This window comes from Melanotaenia boesemani, chromosome 20 (genome assembly GCF_017639745.1).
Source record: "Melanotaenia boesemani isolate fMelBoe1 chromosome 20, fMelBoe1.pri, whole genome shotgun sequence".
Taxonomy (NCBI): Eukaryota; Metazoa; Chordata; class Actinopteri; order Atheriniformes; family Melanotaeniidae; genus Melanotaenia; species Melanotaenia boesemani.
In genome coordinates, this window is record NC_055701.1 from 26597926 (window position 1) to 26610805 (window position 12880).

At 38.9% G+C, this 12880-nt stretch overlaps 2 protein-coding genes across 6 annotated transcripts in view; one reads left to right on the plus strand and one right to left on the minus strand.

Annotated features, from left to right (window-relative positions):
- syne2b (spectrin repeat containing, nuclear envelope 2b) overlaps positions 1-2519 on the plus strand; it is a 154724-nt gene extending 152205 nt beyond the window's left edge. The window contains exon 125 of the mRNA XM_041971377.1: positions 301-2519. Coding sequence (XP_041827311.1) covers positions 301-511 — 211 coding nt within the window. The 3' untranslated portion in view covers positions 512-2519. The remainder of the gene's footprint in view (positions 1-300) is intronic.
- LOC121631164 (estrogen receptor beta-like) overlaps positions 2440-12880 on the minus strand; it is a 50192-nt gene continuing 39751 nt past the window's right edge. For all 5 annotated transcript variants that reach the window (XM_041971869.1, XM_041971866.1, XM_041971868.1 and 2 more), the window contains 4 exons: positions 12184-12317; positions 8438-8621; positions 4455-4790; positions 2440-4204 (listed from right to left, as the gene is read on the minus strand). In XM_041971869.1, coding sequence (XP_041827803.1) covers positions 4090-4204; positions 4455-4790; positions 8438-8621; positions 12184-12317 — 769 coding nt within the window. In that variant the 3' untranslated portion in view covers positions 2440-4089. The remainder of the gene's footprint in view (positions 4205-4454; positions 4791-8437; positions 8622-12183; positions 12318-12880) is intronic.

A 12880-nucleotide genomic window follows, 5' to 3' on the forward strand; every position in this document is an offset into this window, starting at 1 on the left:
CAATTTCCTATTTGAAAATAATTTTTTGAGCTGAGTTTGAGACAAAGATGTGAGCCAAAACCCATCACTGAGGACAAAGAAAAAGGTTTTGGTGGCTGCTCCTTTTATACCCAATTCTGTCACCCTCACCTGGCACCAATAATCCATTAGTAGAATCTTTCAGATGTGTTTTTTTATATTTTTTTTTTCAAATTTTACATTTATTTATAAACATAAAGCTGGTCAGTAATATTTTATAATTTATTTTATAATAAGTAATAGCTAACGAGGTTAACACCTCTGACATCTGTCCTCATGCAGGGAGGAGAAGAGGGATTCCTCCCCCCACCGACCCTTCCTCTATCGGATCCTACGAGCTGCCTTCCCTCTCCACCTGCTCTTCTTTGTGCTGCTGATTCTGGTCTGCTTGGTGCCTCTGTCTGACGAGGACTACAGCTGTACACTGTCCAACAATTTTGCCCGATCCTTCTACCCTATGCTGCGCTACACCAACGGCCCTCCGCCCACATGAACGTTCAGAGGTTGAAATCCAAATGACAGCGTTAAGCAGAAGTTCACAGGCGTCCACAAACGAAAAGCAGTGCCCTACATGTGTGAGGGATTCATGTGTGGCTTGAAATTTTATTGCTGTATTTTAAAATGTATTTATTTATTTATTTATTGTTTTAAATAAGAAGCCATATCATCGGTTTGTTTTCAAGTTCGTGACTTCATTTTTAAAATAATGTACATTTGCCAGTTGACATCCTGCCGAACAACCTCCATAAACAGTGTAAAGGCAAACAAAATGATCAAGATTTATTTTAATACCTCTATTTTCTACAAACTAGTACGTGGAATGAAGGATAAACGAGTGTTAACACACAAAAATAAATAAAAAAAAACAAAACGTAAGACATGAAGAACAGCAGCCGTTTCTACCACTGCCACTATTTCTACAGTTTTTCATAGAAGCCAGAGACTTGTTGATGACACATTTCTTACGCAAATGTTTCTTTTTTTTGTTAGATTTTAAAGGTATTTAAGGTTTTGAAAATGATGGCAGCAACTCATCTGCAGACTTGCCTTTCTGTAGTTAAATGAGCCACAATATGAAATGACCCTGTTTAATCTTTATATGGTGGAAAACTACTGAGGAAGCGATGGGTAAGAAATTGTTTGAGTGATGCTGAAGTAATTTGAGGTTAAATAATTCATACTGGCTTGTTATTTTAAATTTTGGCACTGCATTTATCTCAGAGCCAGTATAATAAATTATTTTCCAATATTTATTTAAAACATGTTTAGAATGTTTCAATATGTTAGTAAATCACTAAATATGAGTTTTGCAAAATGCACAAATACTCAGTTTAAGCTGCATTAAGCGGTTATGTTATAATTATATTCAAACCCACACCAGGTGTTGTGTATCATCCTTTACCCATCTTTTAATTCTCCTCCAGCAAATAAAATTTGACCCTATAATATCTGCATGATGTTATTTAGCCTCTGTCAACCAGATCTAAAGCTGCATGAGAAGGAAATCTGTTTTGTCCATTATTTCTCTCCTTTAATAATAACAATTGTTGTTGTACTATACATAGTTGGAAAGCCTGATTTTTACAGCGTGTAAGGATCATGCATCATGGTGGATCATGAACAGCTGAACATGCAGGTAATGCCCCAAAAATGTGCCCAAATCCCCTGCAATATTCTCCTGTTCTACATTTAGAAGAAGAAATTCATGCCAAAATCAGTCCTCTAGTTACAGTCACTGGGAGCAGTGGGTAGCCATGCGCCGCACCTTACTTGTCAAGGTAAATAAGTAGTTTGATGAATAGCCCACTTGGAATCAGTGAATACAAACAGGAGAAAATTGCAGGGGATTTTTTTAACACTACTCACATGTTTAGCTGTGTTGCTCATTTCACAGATGCACCATCCGTACAAATTACATTGTGTTGTAAAGGTGAGTAATCAGACTTTCCATCGGTGAATTATACAACACCAACTGGCCTAATTAACTGCGAGAAATAATCAAACAGTTCAGGTGATTAAAGTTGGATAAGCAGCACTGACAGTCGTTTCAAGATACCCACAAAAAACATGTGGTTCTGTCTTTTGTGTAGAGAAATTCTGACTATACAATTTAAATACTTTTTTTTATGAAGCTGTGTAACCCACCCAACAATATATGACTTAATCAGAGCAGGCAAACATTTACTTGCTTTAAAACACTGATGCAGCACGGTAAAACATGTCAGACTTGAATGTAAGAAACCCTCTGGGTGCTGAATGTAGCTATGTTCCTGCACAATCAACAATAATTAAATGTGCTAAATTTACTGTTAATATAGGCCCTAAATGTTAGAGGAGATTCTGAGTAATTTATGATGCTGTAAATAATCTCAGCTTCACACTCAGAAGGCCAGCGGAAGAGAAACAAGAAAAAAATGTGTAAAGTTTGCTGTATTTTGTGATCTTTATTTATGGGATGTAAAGATTATCATTTTGACTGATAATAAACCGTGTTGATTTGCTGTTGTATGTTTACTGTATCACTGGGTTTTACAAAGACCCTGTCCGAGAGCCGACAGGACAGACAGGCAAAAACTTCAGCAACAACTGCAATATGAATGTGTGTTGTTCACAAAGCCACCAACAAGAACATTTTCAGCATCAGATTTGGTTGTGTGTGTTTTCATGCATGTACAAGCCAAAGAAATGATAGTAAGCACATTACCAGTGGTGAGATAATCTGACGCTAGGGCTGGATTTACACCTGAGGGTAACATTTCGGGAAAGGACGTCCAAAAAGAAAACTCGGTACATTTTAAGCAGTTTTATCCAAAACTGTTCTCTTCATTTTGTTTAGTAAAATGAAAAGAAAAGCATTTGAAGTTGGAGTTGAAGTGAATAATTGACATACACCAAACCAAATAATTTACACTAGTTTTACTTGTGTAAAAACCACTTATTTTAAGACCAATCATGCAAGAAAGAAAGTTTCTTTTTTACTTTAATTTTAATTGCAGGTTTGAATTTAGTTTATCCATTGTTGCATAGCTAATATGATAGAAGGCCAATTAGCATGTTGCTATTCATAATATTAAACTCAAATTTGAATCAATCTGCATCTTCAACAAGTTTTAAAAAAGATAATTAAAAGGCTAAAAAAAATGACTCAATAGCTTCCCTTTTGCTTGATAATTTACAAATATCTGTATGTAAACATGTATACAGTTAGCACATTAGCATATGTTTAGAAAAGCCAATGTATGATGATTGTTGTTAAACTACTTTTTTGCCTGCTATACTGTATGTAAAGATATGATATGCTAACCAAATGCACTTGTATGTAATGTTTAGCATATGAGACCTGTGAATAAATCAAAGCCTTTTCGTAGATTATCAGGTGGATTTAAGAACTAGCGTGATATTGGGAGTTTGGTTTTGCTTGAGTAAAATGAACACTTTCTACATCCAGTGGTGTAAATTCAGCCTTAGTTTTACCAGATAGAGAAAATCTTAACAGTCACTTTAGTAAAAGGCCACATACTGCTGCCGCTCAGCTCCACTAACAGTTTGCACAAAGGTAGAAAAATACTGCATGAACAGGCACAGATTAAAAACACTAAAGTACACAATAGTAGTAAAAGAGGAAATTACAGCGCAGCGTGACAGAGAACAGTGCCCTTTTTGTAGGTGTAACAATCCTTACAGTAGGTCCTGACTGTGTGGACTACATGCACACATATAAGGCAGAAGAGATGAGTAGATGTCATGCTCTGATTATTACATCAACATGAAAAAGGAAATACCAATAATGTATATTTTAAAAAATGAGCCAAAACTGCCTGGCAGAGGTTCAGCAATGCTCTTATTGAACATCTACTGTAGTGCACTTTCACCAAAAATATTTACGATCACAAAATATACAGTCGGTCAAAAAAGTTTATTTTTTTCCTTTCTTCCAAAAAGACTAAAAACATCTAAAAAAGAAAGAACTTTACCTAACAATGCATTGTGTGTAAGGTTTTTTCTCTCTCCCTTGTTTTGGGGGGAGGTAGGGGTATTTTAAACCCTTTTAGGGTCAGTCTTTTTGTCCTGTTACCCCTCTAATGTGGTTGCCATGACAACTCGGTCAGGAATAATATAGCCTACTGGCTCGGCTGACAAAATCCCATCTCCTGTATCCAGCGACCACTGCTCCGGTGGGATGAAACTGTGGGGGACGTAAAGGCAAGTATTCAACAGATCTGATACAAATACATTTGCTCAAGAGAAGTCTTTAAGTACTTTGAACATGAAAACATCAGCTGTCTATAGACTGCATTCTCCACTCGTTTTTCCTCATCTGATCTAAAAGTGATCTAAAATCAGGAAAATCTCTAAAATGCTTATTATGATGTTTTTAGCTCATACCAAAGTAAAATATAAATATACATTTTTAATAAATGAACACGGAAACTTACTCATCACTGTTGAGTTGAGATCCTACTAAATTCTGTGATGGAGATGTGGGCTGGAGCGGCTGAGCCTGCAGGTGCCTATCCAGGATCTGAACATCAGCTGGTCCCTGTAGAAGCACGGTGGGGCTGGTGTTCATGGTGTGGTCTGAACCAGGCTGCAGGTGAGACGGAGGTGGGGGGTATTGTTGCTGGTCTGAGAAGATGTCAGAGTTTGGCGAGGATGAGCCCGTTTGACTGGTGCTGCTGGATGTGTTGGCATCAAGCATCTCCAGGAGGAGATCGTACACCAACACCACGTTCTTCCTCTTCATGCTGGACAGATGGTCCATGCCTTTGTTACTGTGGAGAGAGGAAGGTTGACAGTGAGTCTGACAACACAAACAATCAATAATAATATAACAGATAAAAGATGTTTAGAGCTTGTATGTTTTGAGGTTTTTTTTAAGAATAAGCTCTGAACAGAGTTCTTTGATTTTTATATAAAATGTAGTCTTCATTAAAGTTTACCAGCCACAAATATTTAAATTTATTCTCAACTAAAGCCTATCTTCATCCACGCATTCATCCGTTCACACTTATTTGAGGTCAGTTTGCAACAGCAACAGGTTCATGATGGAGACCCAGAAACCATCTCCTCAACAACAATCCTCCTGGAGAATTCTAAGGTGTTCCAAGGCCAGAAAGGAACAGTTTGGTAAAACTCCAATGGGAAGCAACCAGATTAGGCATCCTAACCAGATGCTGACCACCTCAGCTGACCCCGTTTGACACAGAGGAGCAGTGATTCCATGCTATCCAATTAACAATGGAGCTGACTTTCATACTGACCACATCACACTCACCAATGCATGATGAAGATCTTAATCTGTGGAAGCTAAAAGAACATCTGCAGAGTCAGGGATGCAACCCTGAGGTTTCCAAACCAGACACCTTCCTCTTCCTGACTGCACCTTGAGATCCTGATGAAGAAAACCACAAACAAGGCTGCTGACAAGGGACAGTCTTGAAGAGCAGCTCCAGACGCCCATACTACTGCATTAGTCCCCACAGAATCCTGAGGGACACACTTGTAAGCTTCCACAAAATACATGTAGACTGCATGGTCAAATTCCCATGACCCTCAACTCTGCACGGTATAGATCTGCTCCACTGTTCCATGACCCTGCCGAAACTCACACTGGTCCTCCTGAATCTGAGGGTTGATATTTGGCTGGAGCCTTCTTTCCAACACCCTGAAGTAAAACCTTCCTTAATAGTTGGAGCACACCTTCCCATTCCCCTTTTTGAAAATGGGGACCACCATAGATGCCACTTCATAGATGTTGTTTTGGACATCCAGGCAACATTGAAGCAGAGTGTCATCCAAAACAATCCTGCAAAATCCAGAGTCTTCAGCATCTTTCTAGATGGAACCTGGGAGCTTTAATTATCTCTGCCAAGGGGAATGGAACTCCAAGTCTTCAGACTCTGCCTCCTCAGCGGGGGATATAGTAGCTGGATTAAGAATATGTTCAAAGTGTCACTTGACTATATCTCCATTTGGGGTTGGCAGTTTTCCACCAAGCCTTCCTGAGCCTTTGAATGGTTTTTACAAAACTTCTCTGAGGCCATCCAAAAGTCCTTCCCCATGGTCCCACCATATTTCTGCCACGCCAAGTTTCAGCTCCTGCAGCCTATTTGGCCATTTTATACCTGACAAATACCCCTGAGATGACCAAGTCTGAAATGTCTCATGCTGCTGAAAGCGTAATGATACAATTACAAAATCAATTATCAACCTTTGCCTTAAGTGGTCTGGTACCAAAGTGCATTTTTGTACCACCTTCTACTTGAACATTGTGTTTGTTATGGACAAGCTGTGACTAGTACAGATGTCCAAGCCTAAAACATCATCTAGGTTACGCCATCGTTGCCGAGACGAGAATTGAGGTGCCCAGTAGTAAATAAAAAATCCCCAGGTGCCAACTTCTCCAGGACTCCTCTAATATATATATTACAATGTCACCAGGAGACCGAGGCCCCGTACAGGCTCTTGGTAAATGCATTGAGGAGATTAATGACTGGATGTGTCTGAACTTTCTTCAGTTGAAGAAAAACAAAACTGAGGTGATGGTCTTTGGCGCAAAAGGGAAACGATTAAATGTCACCACAGAGCTTCAGTCTATACACCTAAAAACCACCAACCAGGCCAGAAATCTGGGTGTATTGATGGACTCAGACCTTAACTCCTAAACACATTAAGGGAATTACAAAATCAGCCTACTAATCACCTTAAAAACATATCAAGGGTAAAAGATCTGATGTCTCAGTAGGACCTGGAAAAACTAGTCCATGCATTCATCTTTAGTCGGCTTAATTATTGTAACAGTGTTTTTACAGGTTCTACCTAAAAAATCAATTAGACACCTGCAGCTTATTCAGAACTCTGCTGTTCGAGTCCTCACTAAGACCAAGAAAGTGGACCACATCAGTCCAGCTCTGAGGTCTTTACACTGGCTGCCTGTTCGTCAGAGAATAGACTTTAAAGTTCTGCTGCTGGTCTAGAAAGCTCTGAATGGTTTAAGACCAAAATACATCAGTGACCTCTTGACCCAGTATGAACCAGCAAGAACCATCAGGTCATCTGGATCCAGTTTCTTATCAGTTCCCAGAGTCAGAACCAGACATGGAGAAGCTGCATTCAGCTTCTATGCTCCACATGTCTGGAACAAACTCCCAGAAAGCCTCAGATCAGCTGAAACACTCAGTTTATTTAAATCAAGCTTGAAGACCCACCTGTTCTCTGCTGCATTTCAATAGTTTTTATCTAGAAGTCAAAATCTACATCTGGTTCTTTTAAGCTGGAATCATGTTTTAATATTGTCTTTAACTTTATTTCTTGCATTTTATCCATTTTATTGTAGCATATTCTTTCTGTTTTTATTTCATTAATTGCATTTCTTTTAATCTTTATTTATTTATTTTTTATTTTTTTAACCAGGGGCTTGTGAGTATCCCAATACCTGTCCGAGTCCCCTTGGCTTATGACAGAGTCCAGCCATCCTCCAGCAGTTTGGTTCCAGAGCCCAAGCTGTGCATACAAGCCCTACATTGACTCAGCCGTGTCTTCCTGCCGCGGCTATATTGTTAGTGCCACGCCTTCAAAGTGCCTATAATGAAACTTCACTGAACTAGCATTGCCACCTCCAGAACGCAGCAGCGGCAGCTACTCTGCTGCCAGACATCTGCTCTGGACCTGAACGCAGAGTCCGTTGTGAGGAAGGTGGCTGCAGATAAGTTGCTTTAGGTTTTACTAGTTGAATAGACATTCCAAGACAGCATTTCCAAAAGGGGCGCGCTTGAAAACTGACTGCACGCATGAAAATGGAGTTTACCATGCGCGTGTACGTGATATGAACGAGAAAACTTGTGCCATAAGTGAAAACGCACATTGCTATGAGGCATTTCTGCAGAGCGAGGGACGGAAAGAACTGAATATTTTCCTAAATTTATTCTCTACTTGTTTTCTATCACTCTCAGAGAAATACCTGAAGGCAGCCTGGTTTTATAAAATTTTGCACAAAGCAATGTTTGCTTGTTTGCATTTCATATCTTTTGAATGCAAGAATGTATTTACTGGATGATTTTCACAAAGAATTTACTTTTTTTTTAAAGCACCACTGCATTTTATAATGCAATTTTAATTTAATAATACCTTTTTTTTTTTTTTTAGAAATTAACTTTGAATTTTTTCTTTTATTTTATTTATAATATAAATTACTTTAAATTCCTTTCCTGAAAGAAAAAGTTTATAAAATATTTTTTGACCAGTCCCTTCATACATACTGGATCTCCTGAGCACCAGAGTATTAACTGGGTAATGAATCTGTGTGAGTGAACTAATGAAGAAGACAGAAAAGAGTTGTCTGATGAGCATGTTTGCTTTTTAAATCAACTTTTCTTGACTACGCTGCTGTTTTAGTGTTTCCCCTCATCTGTGTCTTTACCTGACATGACGGATGTGGGAGAGAAGCATGGTGAGGTGGCAGAGCCGCAGATTCTGCTGCTGTGTCGACAGACCCAGTTTGGAGATGGCCCAGTACAGAGCATCGATCACGGAGTCCAGAAGACGCAACAGCTTGTTCCTGCTCTCCAGCTCCTCATCCGTCTGAGGGGTGCTCGTGCACAGATCTGCCACAAACAACACAGCTGCAGTACATTTCAACAGAGACATTATGTATATATATATATATATATATATATATATATATATATATAGTTGAACATTTCTACAGTTTTATCTCCTAACTGAAAGTATAGACCGTACAATCGAGACAAGGCAAAGAATTAACACTGAAGGGAATCTCTTACTCTCATTACACATCGATCAAGCTCGATCTCTGACTGTGTCTCAACTCTGCACAGAAACATTCATCTGAATAAGATGGAATGCCTTTTCTTGCCCAGTATGTCAGTATTAAATGAACAGATGCATTGATCTTTAAAATCAGTAAAATAAATACTAGTTTAGGTGTTTGTATATCCAACTTGTTATAAAAATAGTAATTCATTAAAAAGCTGAGCCAGCCTGTTAAAAGCTAAAATCCTGGCTCCTTATCTACTTGTGTTTGACTTGCAGCTACAGAGTAAAACAAAAGCCAAAGCGTCGTATAAGGCATGCAACCAAATCCAGGTTTCTTCTTTTCCACCATCTGGCTCATCAAACGCAACTAATGACTTTGTGATGGTTACTCCAGATGAAACACTAGAGGACAGTAGAGAGGATAGCTTGTAGATCATTCTGTCCACCCACCTCCAGGACGGACTGAACAGCTAAGCCACCATCTTTCCAAATTCATAAATCTTACAAATCCCCCTTTTTTCTTTGACTTTTTAGACTCAATTTAAGTTCTTGGACAATTTATTTCTTTGCATTCAGCCCAGCTGCAGTGGAGCAGAGTCAACAGAGAAAGCACAGTCTGGCAGAGGATCCAGTGTGTGCCTTAGGGAGGAAACTTTGCTAAACAACTCAGTAAGGACACGTTGAGAGGTCGGTCACCTCAATGAAACCTGCACTGTAGGATGGTGTGTGTGTGTGTGTGTGTGTGTGTGTGTGTGTGTGGTGGTGGGGGTGTTTTTGTGTTTATGTCTCTGTCCTGTCCTTTCACTCCCGCCGCTCCAGCATGACAGCCACCCTCCTCTCAGGTGCTATTCTGCCCCACACATCTTCAGGACTGAGAACTGAATCAAATAAAAGACCTGATGCGACGTCCAGGTTTCCTTAACTAAAGACTTTTTATGAATTATCCCGAACAATTACAATACAAATGTAAACAAACTGAGTTGGTCTGCAAAAAAATGAAAATGGCTCGTACACTCTAGTGTAAATAAAACAATTATTCATAAGTTTATGAAAATAGGGCCAAATGTACCATAAAAATGTAAACGAATTTTCCGTAGTAACCTTTTATGTAGTTTTACCTAAAATTCTGTTTTGGGAACTGGAACCTCAGTCTGCAGAGGACAGGCGCCATCACTGGCAGTCGCGTGACTTCAGACTCTGTTTCATTAGGATTTTTTCCACATTTTTTGTGTGTTCCTGACTATATTACTGCTATAAAAACTTTTTAGAAGCGAATAACCCTTTAAGACTGATTACCTTACAGTCCGATGATGCCATCAGGATTGCTGGTGCTCCTGTCTTTTTTAAAGGGTTAAAAATTATTTCACGTTTTGTATAAACAGTGCCTCATTATTAAAACAATGACAGTTTGAGCAGAAACATGCACACCGGCCCGTCTCCTGGTATCTCCTCCATGCTCTTGACGCTGTGCTGGGAGACAGCAAACCTTGCCAGAGCGCACATCGATGGGCCTTTCTGGATGAGCTGCACTACCTGAACAATCGACTCATGTTACCTCTAGTGGTGAGTCCAGTGGCAAAATGCAAACATGACCAAAAATCAGCCAGAAAGGATCTTGTTAGGTAATTTTCTTATTTATTTAGTTTTTTACTTGCTTGTAGGTATATGTATGCAATATTTATTGTTTTAAACAACAATCTATTGTTAGCTTGAACAGTAAAAGACTTAAAGATGTAAGAATGTTTGATTATTTTGTATTTTATTTAACTAACTATGAATGATTCACTATTTATACCATTATGAAATTTAAAAGTAAGTTTGTGTGTTTTACAGATGCAGCACAGCTATAAATGAACAAATAAATGGCTCAGTTTGGGGGAACAAACATGGGAAAAAAATGCAATTTATTTTGAAAATGTTTTGTTTCTTCCTGACCTGTGGTGAAGGTGACCTGAGAGTGAAGCCTGCACCTGAAATTTCTCCACAGTGGAGCTCTGCTGCCTCTGCTCCTCCACATCAAAATAAATCAGCTGAGGTGGTTCAAGCATCTAATTAGGACTCCATTTGCTCATGTACTGGTTTCGTCTGTGCTAACGCTCTTCTTTTTTTCTTTTTTTTTTACATGAGGGGTGGCACAGTTCTTTATATTTATATCTACAATTGCTAAATCTAAAGGTATGTGTTCTTGCACAAGTGAGTTCTGTAAATTCCTCTTGAGTCCAAAGACTTGAGTTGCGTTGTAGGGCTGGTGTCATGTTGGTGTCCCCCACAAGAAAACAAGGATATCACTATGTGCTGGTGTGCAACCATTAGGCTAACACTTGTAGCGCTGCATTTCTGCCCTCTCCTTCCACAAAATCTGCATGGAGACCTTCAAAGTTGACTTTTTAAAAACTTCAGTTAAATACAAATCAAGAAGGACGGGGGCAGATTTAATGGTTTCTTAATGTTTCAGTTTCAGAAACTGATACTGCATTTAGTGATGTGATAAACTGATGTTTAACTTTTTCCATTAGCATCGAAGCATGTAACGGTTTGTATGAAATTTGTGATGAGTAATTTCTTTTCTTCTTTGCTAAAAGTGACATTTCGCAGAGATCCAGGACTGTAGCTAGTAGCTTAAAGAGTAAATGTAGCTTCAGTCTTTGAATAATGGTTGGCAAAAAACTGTACATTTATGGTGTCAAAAATCCATCAGTAAGATTGGTACCAGTGCTATCTTAGCTAGCTCTGCTGTTGCCATGTAAACAGAGGGCAGACTGGCACATGTTCTGATGGTAAACTAAGAAGTTAGTGTTACACAATCCCCTATTGCAAGCCAAAAAGTCCAAACATTGATATTACAGCTGGAGTAAATAAAAATCTATTTCATGGAAGGCAAATTTTTTTTTGTGCTAAAAAACTGACTGGTCCGCTGTATAAACAAATTCAAATGTCTGGGGCGTTCCAAATTAGCCACACACCAGTTGTTATGTAAGTATGTCTGACAATATGTCATTAAGGATAAAAAAGCCAATACAACAAATGTGGTATTTAAAAGTAACACAAACACAACAGAAAAACGAAAAATGGAAAAATTATTCATGTTTGGTGACATTTCAGTGAGTGTTGTTATCAGAGGGGATTGTTATGGCAAACTTTTCTTTCTGTAAGATTAGAGAGAAACTTTAATTTAAATAATGACGCTTTAGTTCTCTTTTTTCTCTGTGGTGGTTTAAATATGTGGCAACAGTCACTGACCCACCAAGTTCCAGATTATTTTCAGTAAACATCAACAAAGTAGAGGGACAAACTTATCTTGGTTATGTAAGACAGAAAGCACACACTGCTGTACTGATTGCCCAGGATCAAACACCATTTGCCACTTTCTGCAACCTCAGCAAAACTCACTGGAGTTGAGAAGGATCATGGCCTTCAGACAGACGTACTCCTCCCTCTGCAGCTTGAGCTCCCGAAACCGAGAGGTGGCAGCCAGCAGCATGTCGAAAATCTCCATAATGCCCTCCACACACTGTCCTTCCTCCCTGCAGACACAGAGATGATAAAGTCATATAAGGAAAACAAGATGAAGGACAGGAAGAGGAAAGAAGAGAACACTAAAGAGGGCTGGCTGAATGATGTTACATAAAGCAAACGCAAATCATCCAGTTGAACCAAAATTCAACTCTAGCCTTCCTGAAAGAGTTTACTGCTGCATTAGATTTAGTTACGTGCACCTAACAAACTGCAAAATGAGTGCAGTTTAGCCAAATTATACCGCATACAAAGGCCTCTGTGTACCCAGCAGAGGGCTGGTATTTTGTCATTTAATGATAAAACTGGACAATGACTCAACATGGATGGAGAAAAATGAACTAGTGCTCAAATAACTCAGAAAATGAGCTCCATTTTACCAGGAAATGCACAAAGCTTTGTTTGGCAAGAGTAAAACAAATAGACTTTGTAGAGATGCCTGGTGGATAAAAGCTTAGCAAACACTATCCTGTAGAGCCCAAATGATGGTTCTTTGGTTTTATTTAGTTGCTTTTTATTTCCTTGCTCTTAACATAAACTAAAGTCATGCTGTCTTCTTCAACTTTGTACCTAC